The sequence below is a fragment of the Branchiostoma floridae genome, chromosome 6 (assembly GCF_000003815.2).
Source record: "Branchiostoma floridae strain S238N-H82 chromosome 6, Bfl_VNyyK, whole genome shotgun sequence".
Lineage (NCBI taxonomy): Eukaryota > Metazoa > Chordata > Leptocardii > Amphioxiformes > Branchiostomatidae > Branchiostoma > Branchiostoma floridae.
In genome coordinates, this window is record NC_049984.1 from 4,436,391 (window position 1) to 4,449,019 (window position 12,629).

The 12,629-nt window shown below is 38.5% G+C and overlaps 2 protein-coding genes across 3 annotated transcripts in view; one reads left to right on the plus strand and one right to left on the minus strand.

Annotated features, from left to right (window-relative positions):
- The window catches only part of LOC118417241 (TOX high mobility group box family member 3-like), a 91,105-nt gene extending 86,389 nt beyond the window's left edge, over window positions 1-4,716 (minus strand). The window contains exon 1 of one of the 2 annotated variants that reach the window (XM_035822715.1): window positions 4,184-4,716. In XM_035822715.1, coding sequence (XP_035678608.1) covers window positions 4,184-4,198 — 15 coding nt within the window. In that variant the 5' untranslated portion in view covers window positions 4,199-4,716. The remainder of the gene's footprint in view (window positions 1-4,183) is intronic. The other variant, XM_035822717.1, reaches the window with a different exon arrangement.
- A 203-nt stretch (window positions 4,717-4,919) lies between these two features.
- On the plus strand, window positions 4,920-12,275 carry LOC118417242 (ubiquitin-conjugating enzyme E2 25-like). The gene is made up of 9 exons (XM_035822718.1): window positions 4,920-5,207; window positions 6,006-6,128; window positions 6,680-6,858; window positions 7,561-7,646; window positions 8,264-8,322; window positions 8,735-8,752; window positions 8,996-9,076; window positions 9,536-9,706; window positions 11,283-12,275. The coding sequence occupies exons 1-9, from the start codon at window positions 5,034-5,036 to the stop codon at window positions 11,418-11,420; spliced, it is 1,029 nt and encodes a 342-aa protein (XP_035678611.1). The 5' UTR covers window positions 4,920-5,033; the 3' UTR covers window positions 11,421-12,275.
- The last annotated feature ends 354 nt before the right edge of the window (window positions 12,276-12,629 follow it).

Consider the following 12,629-nt stretch of genomic DNA (forward strand, 5'->3'; position numbering starts at 1 on the left):
ACATGTATCACTGTCTGTATATGGGGTCATTGACTGGTATATCTACCATAAAAAGACCTTTTCACCCCATGTAGTCCTACACTTTTGTACATTTATTCTAAATATCTTATTAGTGTTTAACTAAGATATTTAGAATAAATGTACAAAAGTGTAGAACTACATGATTGTACAATATAATTTAAAAAAATATAATGCTTTTTGCTTTTTATGCTAGCATTGTCTTCAAAGAGATTCTTTTTAATATCTTTTTACATAATACTCTCCAAAGAACTGTTACAATGTAGATATTCTAAATCATTCTTTTGATGGCCAGTATGTCTTTAAATTAAAGTTTTATGCTATTCGAATTTTGATAAGTTACATTTTGAGTTAGTCTAAAATTTTGTTGCGTATTGTTAGAATACCATATCTATCTGAATGACTAAGTACTATAATATGCTATTTTATTTTTCATATAACACTCTCCACGGAACAATGCAGTTATTTCAATCTTTCTTTTTATGACCACCAGTATGTCTTTTATGCTATTTGATGAGAAGCCTTTTGAGTAACTCAGAAATCCAGTAGTGTATTGTTAAGAATCCCATATCTCTATGACTATGACTACTTTAAAGGGCAAAATCATCGTGGAAAATCAAGTCTCTCACTTCAGAGTCACTTGAAAATTGGCTGACCTTCCCCCCTGACCTCGCCGTACGACTTTGTTGACCGCTACAGAAAAACCAATCACACCCGGAGGAGCGGGGAACCATGTTTCCATGTGTCTCATCAGGGTCTGTAATCCTCGAATCTTACGCACTTATGCAGCCTGACCGTTTCGCGATTTGCACACAGGGGAAAGTGTAATAAACGTCGTCGGGCGGACTCCGACGTCTGTGATTACTTGTTGATCCAGTGTTTTTGGACGGCGACCTCTGGCGGAAGGGTCGCGCCCCGCGGCGCGCCCTCGTCTTATTGCGCCGCTGACCCGGTGCATCCTGGGTAAATTGGTATTCTACAGCAGAACGATCTTGAATACACAAAATATGATACATGATACATCTTTTTATACTTCTTGAATTATTAATGATATCAAAAATGTTTGATAGTCATACATGTACAATTGTATCCCTTATAAACTCATTTTCTTTTTACCTAAACATTTTTCTAATTTGCTTATTAAATAACTAAATTATCCTGAGCAAGAAATGTTGATAACTTAACATACATGCACATCTTTTTATAACTTGAATTATTAATGATACTAAAAATGTTAGATGATCTGTCACTTCTGAACTCATTTTCTTTGTACGAAAACACTTTCTGTGTGTTTCTACTTTGCCTAACTGACATTTTCCGGAGTAAGGAAGGTTAGTACATTTGCAAAGGATATTAACTACAAATCTAGAAATGTCTTTATTTTCTTGGTGACCACTCCACCACAATATGAAGACACTGCAAATGTGTGTTTCCATTTGTTAGTGCTAGCTATTCTGCAGAAATGCTTCAAACGCAAAACACCGCAAAAACTTCCTTTACCCTCTTATCAAGTCTACACAAAAGTAAATCAATTATCAGTATACACTTCTAACTTCAACACTCCAGTTCACAAAAAGCCAATTTATAGTTAGTTCAAAGACTGCCTGAAAAATGCCTTCATTCCCAACAAAGACAACACCTTATTTCAGTCCACCACTCTGCCATTCCTCTTCCCCAAAGGCTCAAACGAAAACAGATCACACGTAGAGCTACTTAAGACAAGTTGAAGAATCTTCCCGAGATGATAATGACCTTGGACCATTTCCCAGGACACAGGGGTGAGCGCAATTAACCCAGAGTGCACCTGGGCCTCAACCTTGTGGCTGTTGGTTTTGAACTTCAATCTATGGTAACCTAACACCCCACATCGTTGACATTTCCTTATCAAATGGTCGTTAAACATGCATATATTCATTCATCACCATTTCTTAGCATGTCTCTCTCCGTGCATAAAATTTGTATCGTCTTTCTGACTTTTGTAATAACTCTCTTCACAGCACTACTGTGACTGGTTTAACTTAAAATCATACTTGTAAGAGAAATCTAAAATGTCCTCAAAAAGCAGTTAGTCAGTGTCACTGATAAAAACAATGGATGTTGTTTAAAACGTAGACGGATGGCTATTTCCAAAATCATATCTAGTTGCTTGAGTAACTGCTTTTGGCATATCTTATCACCTGGATGTCTAACCTTCATCGATGAATCTAAAATGTCTGTCACCTAAGTAGTAAAGCATCTAAAGTGGCTTTAAATGGATTAGGTATATTCTGAGATTCAGATTTTAACCTTTAGGCCTGTCCTCAAAATTAGTTGGTATGCAACTTGCACCGACTCTACGTTCCAGGAAATAAATTTTTATCTTTCAGCTTTAAAGTTTCTGGTCTTGATTTCATTACTAGTATAGTACCATCAAAGATCTTGACTATCAAATGTTTATAGGGCTATATTTTCACTGCTAACTACATGTGTAGCATATTTTGTACTGTAGGTTCATATTAGGGAAGGTGAGCTAAGGTAAAGTTGTCATCTTCAACTGAGATGAAGTATGAATCACTAGGTTCTTAAAAAAGCATCATCATGATAGCGTGCCTAGCCCGGTGGTTAGCGGCCTACCTTCAAATCCCACAATATTCAGACAAATGTGCATCCATTCATACATCTCAATCTGTTTGTTATGTAGGAAGTTCATTGTAAATTATGTACATTATTGCATGTAAGACATAGAATTCAATTTCCTTCGATCTCAGACAAATTCATGAGAGAATTCAGCAAGACCAGGTCATTTCCACTGCTAAAAACAGAGGGCTGGGAGGACTTGAATCTGATGTAAGACTTGGTATGATCAGATATTGTCTGTTCAGTCATTCCCAAATCTGTTTGTACCAAGATACAGACTTCTTCCAACTGTTTTCATATTGATATTTCAATATAGGGGATATCTTTATTCAAACCAAATGGTTACATTGGAGTGGTCTGCACAGAGGATCGAAGTCAATACAAGACTTATGCAACACTGGAAGGCATAATAAAAACCCCACACACCGGAAATTGAAATGAAGACAAGATAACTTCTTTTGGCGACTAGAATGTGTGCCTGTCGCTGGTAAAAGTACACTCAAGTCCATCAGAAGTACGTACGAAATTGAATTACGGACGCAAAAGGAAACTTCTATAGGTATATGTTTTCCCGGGAACAAGTTTGAAGGAGACCTCTCCATAGCTGAACATTCTTGTCCTCTTTTGCTTTAAGATTGAAAAAAAGCTGAAACTAACTCAGGGTCATGACTGTGTGTATAAAGGGCTGTATCATGATCATGTAGCCACCAGGCCTTCCTACGGGGATCCAGGGATCCAGGGATCTTTAAATTTCTGTTAAAAAATAGGGAAATTCGCCAGGGGAGTCAATCCATGCTAAAGTTAGCATTCTCCCTCCGGAGCTGCGTGGACGGCAAAACTCCCCTGGCAGATTATTCTCCCTATAATAGCCAGTGTAGTCAGTCCGGCGGGAGAAACAATAACCATGTATCAGCATCATTCTCATCTTTGAGTAAACCATGCAGCAATGCCATCTGCCAGACATGTTTGAAACTGCAAGCTAACACACTGACAGGTCAAGCCACCAGTGAGTACTACCGTAACATGTATGGACATGTACTTGATATGTTGTCACAACTCGGACGTGCCATACTTACCAAGTACAATTTCAATGACCCAATATTTCTGGGAATAAAACTGCATGCAGGTACATTTGAATCATAGTTAGCAGGAACTGAAAACAACAAATCCATCGTCACAGCTGACTCAGCAGTCCGACAACTTACCTTTCACATAAGTTAACAGGTGGTTGGTGATGACAATACCAGAAATGTGTCAACCAGTATTCAAGATTTTGTATATCTATTCTATGCAATATGACAAGTATGATGAGCATTGATAATGTAACTGTAGGAAGTATCTAAAGCTAAATCAACGACTGAATGCTATTTTCCTCATATTCTGTGAGAAACTTGATATAACCAGTGTTAGATGCAGCTTTGATAATGTTGTTGGTATGTTTTACCTCATTATCTTTAACAGTTTTCTACTCTAGATCTTGTGATGTGCTGATAAAAGTACATGCAAAATTGTCAGTTCGTGTGTAGATGATAACAAGAGTTTGCCTTACCTCCTCCTCATCCATAGCGTCTTCCTGATGTAGAGATGGGGACAATGCAGCAGCGTCACCTAGCAGGTTCAGTCTGTGTTGCAGCTCTCGTGCTGCGCGTCGACTTCACCGGAACGAGGTCTTTGTTAGTCGATGAACGGATCTCCGATGTGATAGGGTCCTAACAAGTCTAATTCTATATGAAGTCCAGTACCTTTAAGAGTTGTTCACCAGCTTGAAATGTCCAGCCAGAATCGAAGAATCCTTTGCATACCCGAAATCGCGACCCGCTCGAAACACACGTTGCCTCTTTGAAAGACTTCTGGCGTAGAAAATTGATCCTTTGCAAGAAAAGGAAGCAAATCTTCTAGTTCAAATTTCTGTGTAAAACACTTGATAAACACAGCTATCAATACACACTACTCTTTATGTACACAACTTGAAGGACTAAGAGAAAAATGACAAAAATTGTAACATTTGTCTACGAAATCGACCAATTTGCCGCCATGATTTTTACCCAGAGTTCTAAGCGACTGGGACAACCCTTGACCTACGGAAAGATCCATCATTTTAGAGGGAGAATCGGATAACAGCATAAATTTATTTATAAAAATAAAAGTCCTAATTAACACAAAATTCAATTATCTTTATCTATAAACTATGTTATAACACTATTTAATCACTATAGTATTAGTTTTACTTTTGTGTGTTGCGTAATTTACATATGGAGATCTTAGCTACCCTATCACAAAATAGAAACGTCCAATAACAACATTCGAAAGTCCCCACCGGGATAAAAAAAACACCAAGCCATTCCCCTTCAAATCTTTCCTTTCAAAACCTGCCAAAACATCGTCCAAACCTCTCGCCGATGGACTTCGACACCTGCCGGCTCGTTGCGGAGAGCTGGGCGGACTCCGCCGACTGTCCCTTCCGCCTGCTTTTCGCAGACGAGGCGGAGAAGACGCTGTTTTTCTCGGCTCCCCGGAACGAGTCGGTCTCGTTCTACGTGGTTTGTCCCGATTGTGAGGCTGAAAACAAATGGGTAAAAATCACGATTCTTCTTCGTAGATGTTTATGCTAATATCATACAATGATAATTTGGGGATTTGGTTTCATAATATTTTATAGAAAAGTTGTTTGGAGAGAATTAGCTAGAATGATTTGCATGAAAATTTATGACATGACAAGTCAGACTGTTTTTAATTAGTTACGGACCAGGAAGTAAAATTTTCATGATTATCGTGTGGCACAAGAGAAAACACAAATCACTACTTTTACCACTGTGCACGCTATGAGAGAGAAAGGCACCATCTACTTACATGTAGTGGAAACATTTACCAAACCTATAATATAACAGAGGAGGATAGAGCAGTGGACATTGTAACACTGGTGGTAATTCAAGACAACTTAGCTGATGATATAAACAAGAAGATGTCCCAGGGGTTGGCCAATTAGATTGAACCAACATCAAGATTTGCTAAGGAGAACTTGAGCAACAGTCCAGAAACATGAATGTGCAGAGTGCCAGAGAAGTACCGGAGAAAATTCAACAACTACGAAGCACCAAGGGTCCATGTCTACAATAGACGTAAAGCAATGACATCAACAACAGCAAAAATAGCATTATCATGGTGAAGAGGGGTTGCACCAGGTGGTTACAAACTACTAGTATGTTCAATGATCAGGAAAGATTTGTATCAGTATTGTTCTGTTGATTAGACACATATGTAGGCCCCTTACACTGTAAAAAAAAGTCCTGTTGAGAACTCATGTAAATGTACGTTTCTACAGAAACTTACTAACACACAGATACTATAATTCTGATCCCCCCCCACCCCAGCACGTCTGGAGTGACTCGGATACGTCCCTCCCCTGCCTGGCTGATGTACAAGACTTCGCCCAGTCCTGTCAGCAGAAGTCTCTGGTGGATGTGCTCAACAGGACTTCCAAAGCTCTCAAACCTGTAAGTCTGTATCTGTATCGATATAGCCGGTATAACCACCCTTAGTGTAACACACCAGCTTTTCAGGCACGCAGCACGGCAACAGCTGTTTATATTACACTGAACAACCTGTCACACCTAACTTTTGCACTGTGCACATCTATCTGCTATGCACATCTGACGGAAATCTCACATGCACATATACATGAGATAAGAGAATTGGAGGTCTTCTTCTAGAAGAATCAAAGTCAAATCTTCCCAATAAGGGGACCTACCAATGAAAGCTGGTCTATGTGAACACAACTTCAAAAGCTCTAAAAGTTAGTAAAACCTGTGAGTCTCACATGCACATGTCCTATTGGACAAGCCAAAATTCTCTTCACTCTTCAGATTTTTTGCATGTCAATTCTCAGTTGGGATATAAAGCCACTTTTTACCAGATCTTGTCAGTGTCACTGTCGAAAGGTAGTAGCTGCTACCTGAATTGTCTGACCGTTTCAAAAATCATATCCAGTTGCTTGAGTAACTGCTTTTTGGTGTGTATCTTTACACCTTTTGCTCCTCCATCTCAGCTCCTAGGTGGTCCAGTTGATGATAATGAAGATGAAGGACTAGAGGATGATGAAGATGATGTTGAGGATGATGAAGATGATGATGATGATGATGACCAGGAGTACTACACCATGGACGACCCAGATGCTGCTCCTGAAACAGCTCCCACCTCCTGTAACACCTGTGCAGCACAGAATGGGTGAGCTTCTTTTACATGTTATTCAATTGTTGTTCTTCTTCTTCATTATTACGTGCTTAACCTCATCAGGCTGAGGGCTCCAAGCATGGTACGTAAGACGTACACAAGACTAAATTTGATCCACTCACACCGAGAAGTACCCCTGCTACTCTTTTCAATAACTTATAAGTGTGACAGGTTTTTCTACGTGTGTGGGGTGTGGCTCTCCCCAAACATGGAAATTGTTTAGATATCATTGTAGAATTTTTCATTGAAGGGAAACTTTGTTTTGGTTCCTTTTCTTCTTCCCTTTTTCTTCTTCTCCAAACAAATAAGGTAAATGAATATGTATTACTATTAGACAGCTGTCAAAATGGTTACTGGTAAAGTAGCATGCACCGTGTGATATGAATTACATGTTGCAGCAAGTGGCAGGACAAAGCTGGAGGTGCTGGTCACCATAGATATGAATATGTAAACATTGCCTGAGAACAGTTGTTTGTTTGGCTTAACAAGTTGAAGGTCAACAGTATGTATTTGCTTTCATTTCACTGAATTATTTGTGATATCATTTGTTGCATAAGATATCTGTACAACATATTTCGGGCTTACGAATAAAGAATACTACATGGTGACATGCTAGTGATTCAAACCGAAAACCTCTAGATGCTAAGACCCTAGACACAAGACAATTTCACAATTGTTCTTATTTGTGTTCTTTAGCGAGGAAGAAGAAGAAGATGGTGTTGAGGAGAGCAGTTACAAGACAAGTGGTGCCAGTTCAGTAGCCATCCACAGACTCATCATGGGTAAGATTATATTGTGCGCAACAAGAATGAATACATCTGTTTAATTGAGGTTTTCAATGACTAACATGCTTCTTGCTTAATTCGTCCAACTAGTTTTTCTAAGATAATGATGAACAATTTATCTACCACTCCATACAGAGAAGAAGTCAAACCCTTCAAATAGGTCCATTATAGTCTTTAGACATAGATTTACAAAGATGTAATTTCCCTGCTAATTTATCTAGTGCTGGTTAACCTTTATTTGAGGGGTAGCCTTTATCCATTGTTTTTGAAAACAGTTCAGGGATATCAAGTTGACCCACAATGGCTTCAAATTGCAATATTATCAATACATGGAAATATTAAAAAGATTTCATTTTACACCATCGTCTGTCGAGTTGATACCCTGTTTTTATTATAATTTTAAAGGCAACAACTGATATAGGTTACCCTTACCCCGCGGATAAAGGTGAACTAGTGTTAAAATATGTTTCGTTTACCATCTTTGTTAGGTAAACAAATCTATTAACTGCTGCTTTGCTTTGTTTGCAATTAGCCTTCAGGCATGGTCTTGGAATAGAGTTATTATTGGTGCAGCTATAGAACCTGACTTAACTTTTCTTTCTCCGAACGTTCAGATCTGAAGAACATGAAGAAAACAAAAGGCAAGTTTGGAGTGGAGGGTGTTCCTAGAGGGGTGAGTTATACATAGATGAATACTTTGTGCATCGACTTATTACCTTTGCCTAGAAGGATATGTTTTCGGTGCCATGTTTGTGTGTGCTTGTTTGTTTGTTCGTTTGTTTTTTGATAACATAACTTAAGCTGTGGATGGATCCTTTTGATGTTTGTTATGTGGGTGGGGTTTGGAAAAATGGAGGTCAATTTCAATGCTTAACTTACAGCTTTCTTTTGTTCTGTACATGCTATGGTTGTGAATTTTAGTGGTACATGTAGATATCCTTTTGTTAGAAACAACTGCATAAGAAGAGAGGCGCAAGCTTAGGCGATATGTTTTTAGAAAATTGAGTTTAGGGATAGGAAGTTACATGAAATGTTCACCCCTCATTCTAGTCTCATTTTTAAACTTGATCTCTTCTTATTTGCAGGATAACCTGTTTCTATGGGTAAGTGCTGTTATCATTTTACTATACTGTATTTTTTAAACACAAAACTGTAATAACATCAATGTTGATGGTTTCTTTACTAACACAATAAATAAAAAAATATTTAGCACTTGTACAGCATTTTAATTTCAGCATATGCGCAGTGTCATGTTGTTCTATTCTATATCCATTCAAATCTAATTTTCTTGCAATTGGAAGATTCAATCTACATGTTTTAATCTTTTAATTTAATATCTGTTACAGGATGTGAAGCTGACCAATATTGACCCAAAATGTCCGCTAGGAAAAGACTTACAACAGTATGCAAAACAGCACCAAGAAGAGGTAAGGTTTCTGGGCAAGTTATTTTCTAGTTATAATTTGTGTATTGAGCATACATATGACAACAATTGCCCTTTTAAATACATTGTATAACAATGAGACAGCATTATTACCAGCGCCACGTAGCTACAGTGTGGAATAGTACCAGTCAGTACTGCCCTGAGGAAGGTGACAGACGGTCATCGAAACGTCGGCTGTGATGTTATGTCTTGGTTGTGACTAGATCCATAGCCTGAATAAAGAGACTTTTTTTACACAACCACTGCTTTATTTCCACTGACATCTCTATAAACAGTACACCAATTTCTGTGATACAGTGCAGTCAGAATTGCCCTGAGGAAGACAGAAGGTGACAGATGGTCACTGCAATGTCTTTGGAAAATAAAGCAGTGGCTGTGTAAAAAGATTCTCTTTATTCAGTGACGTACCAGCTTGATTAAACTATTTATGGATGTTCCATAGCCCGTGATAAAAATGGAGATGAAGTTCCCGCCGGACTACCCCATGGCGCCCCCCTTCGTCAGAGTGCTGAAGCCCAGGTTCAAGTTCCTGACAGGTCATGTGACCATCGGGGGCAGCATCTGCATGGAGATGTTAACCAGGTCAGGGTGGCGGCCAACCAATGACATTGAGGTAGATGATAATATCTTTATGTTCAAATTTCCTGTGTGTTGGAATAACCATATAGTGTGCCAGTGGTTAGGCCATACCAATTTCATTTTTTGGTTCACAGACGAGAAAAAAAAGAATTTCAAAACTAGAGTTCGGCGACCTCATACCTCCATGAAAATTTAGAGCTTTCGTAACTTTCATGCAATTGACTAACACATTAACATAATTCATGCATGGTTTTGTTCATCATTGACTAACGTACACATGTCACAGTTATAAAATTCCCATTATTAATCATAAAGCGGTTTTGCAATTTTTACATAAATTATGCAAATAAGTTCCTCATTACCATATTTGGTATCTGCTTATATTCCACCTATCGTAATTAACATGTGTTACATGTATTGAGGTCCAGTTATTGAAAACAATGGAACTATACAATTTCCTCATTAATTATGCAAATTAAGTCCTCATTTGCATAACATGTATATCATTATGAACATCTTTGCCTAAGCTACCCGCATGCCTAAAATGCAGGCAATCCATCGTTTCTTTCTGCAGTTATCCTCTTTGGAGTGTCTTGACAAAAACACCCATGCAGTTCCACAATTAAATGTTAGGGGGCTGAAACTTGCCCCACTTTTTCATGACACCAAAAGCTATCTACCACAAAAATATCAAGACCATAGCATGTCTGGAACAAGAGATACATTGAAAAAAAATGCAATGATAGAATATTCTCATTAATTATGCAAATGTACTCCTGTTTTGCATAATTAGTATCTTATCTTGTAAAACATTGTCTAAGGTACCTACATGCCAAAAATGATGAAAATCCGTTGTTCCCTTCTTGAGTTATCGTCTTCAGAAGTTTTTGACAAAAATGCCCCTGCTTTCCCAAAACTAGACGCTAGGGGGCCCAAACTTATGTCACTTATTTCTGAGCACAAGAGCTATCTAAAACTTAAAAATCGTGACCATAGCTTGCTCAGAACACGAGATAGCAAACCCGGAAGTTGTGCTGCAGTACCAAGGGAAGCCGCTAGGGGGACCAAAATCTAATCATTTCCAGCTTTCATCACACCCTACCAACACACCAAGTATGAAACCAATCCACCAAGCCGTTCTTGAGTTATTTTGTTTACACACAGACACACACAAACACAGGGTAAAATATAACCTCCATGAAATTTCATGGAGGTAAATATGCTTAACCCAAAAAAGCAATAAAAACAAAGCCACAGGACCAGGTTTATGCCTTGGTGCACTCAGTTTTATGGAGTGATACATGGTTGTGTAAATATAGTCTCTTTATTCAATTACTGTCATACTCTTTCTCATAAGTGCTAAACAGAGAAGCAGTAGCACTCTACCAGCTACGTTATTGCTGCTGTGTTGTAAAACATTTCAAACCTTTGTATTTTATCACTCTATACTGGTACAGTTTCGGGCAGCGATTCACATCTTGCCAGTCTTGGGCCACACAGCCAGGGCTTGTTCACTGGCAGTACATGTTGCTGCTGTGTTTTAACACAATCATGTACAAATGTACATTTTGTGCATTTCAAACATTTGTATTTTACTCCCTCTTCCTCAGAGTATACTGGTACAGATTCGGGCAGAGATTCTATCCGACAACAATGCCAGACTAGACAAGAACCCCAACTGGGAGTACACAGAGAGCGAGGCCAAGACAGCATTCCATAGGATGGTCAACAGATACGGGTGGGAATAACCACCTTACAAGCAAGACATTCCCGTAAATGTTTAAGGATCTATGTGTAGTGGTAGGATTATTAAAGTAGAGATATTTGATGATGAAGTAAACATATTCTAGCCTGAGTGCCATTCCCTGTAGTGACCATGGTTAGCAAGCGAAAGGATTGAGCCAGTGGTCACTAGGGGGGATAGTACTCATATATAACTAAACATATTTGTTGTTTAAAGAGGGGAAAATGAATTTTATTTTGTTGCACAGTACAGTAAATACGCAGATGGTATCACTGTAAGAAAATCTTATTTGGCATAGGAAACTACCGGGTACATGTAGGTCGACGGCATGTGCTTCTTTAGGTTGATTAAATCAGGCTATTAGGATTAGCACTGGTTCTCTAGGCACTTGGTGGTAAGTACCTGTTAGTCGTGGGAATCAGGCACTCCGTATGCAACCAATGATATCAACTGACATTTCACAATTCCAGAGTTTGAGCTTATGGTTTCTCTCTCTATCTCTCTCTATCTATTTTTATATCATGGCGAGGGAGGATACTTCCAGGAACACACCATTACATGCCCAGGATGGGTCTTGCCATATTTCGTGACATTGTACATGTATAACAAGCAGCTGGTGTATAAGACTAAGGAGGTTAGCCTCCATGGTGAAAAGAAAAGTTTTTGTAGCATTAAGACTAAACTGCAGTTCCAACATGTGTAGATAGATGTCACTGTTGAAGCTGTGCAACCATTCCACCTGTATTAGAGCCTACAAGCATATTTAGACTCTTTAGACTTTAGATTCCTATAACCTCTGCAGTTGGTGACAACTTTGTGGCAATTTCTGTGTCATTACAGCAAAATCTATCTTGTTTTCCATCGTTTTCAGTTGGTCCTTGTTATGCATGTTTACTTTAGTTTTTCCAGATGTATTGTAATCTTCTGAATACTTAGTGCACAGCTTGCTTAAGGCTTAGACTTGTCACATGGTTCTACACAATGATTAATGAATGACTTTGGAACCTATTTAGGAACATTGTTGCATTCATGATCTATCATCTCCTGTTTTACACAACTAGTTTTTTTTTACCAACAAGTTTTTTTACTAACAAATATCAGGCCGTAATGTAGCCTGCAGTGCTATTGCTTTCTGCATGGTGGCATCACAGCTGTTGTACCAAATGTTACTTAGTTTGTATCCCCCTCATCTTCATTTAAATTTCCAAATAGC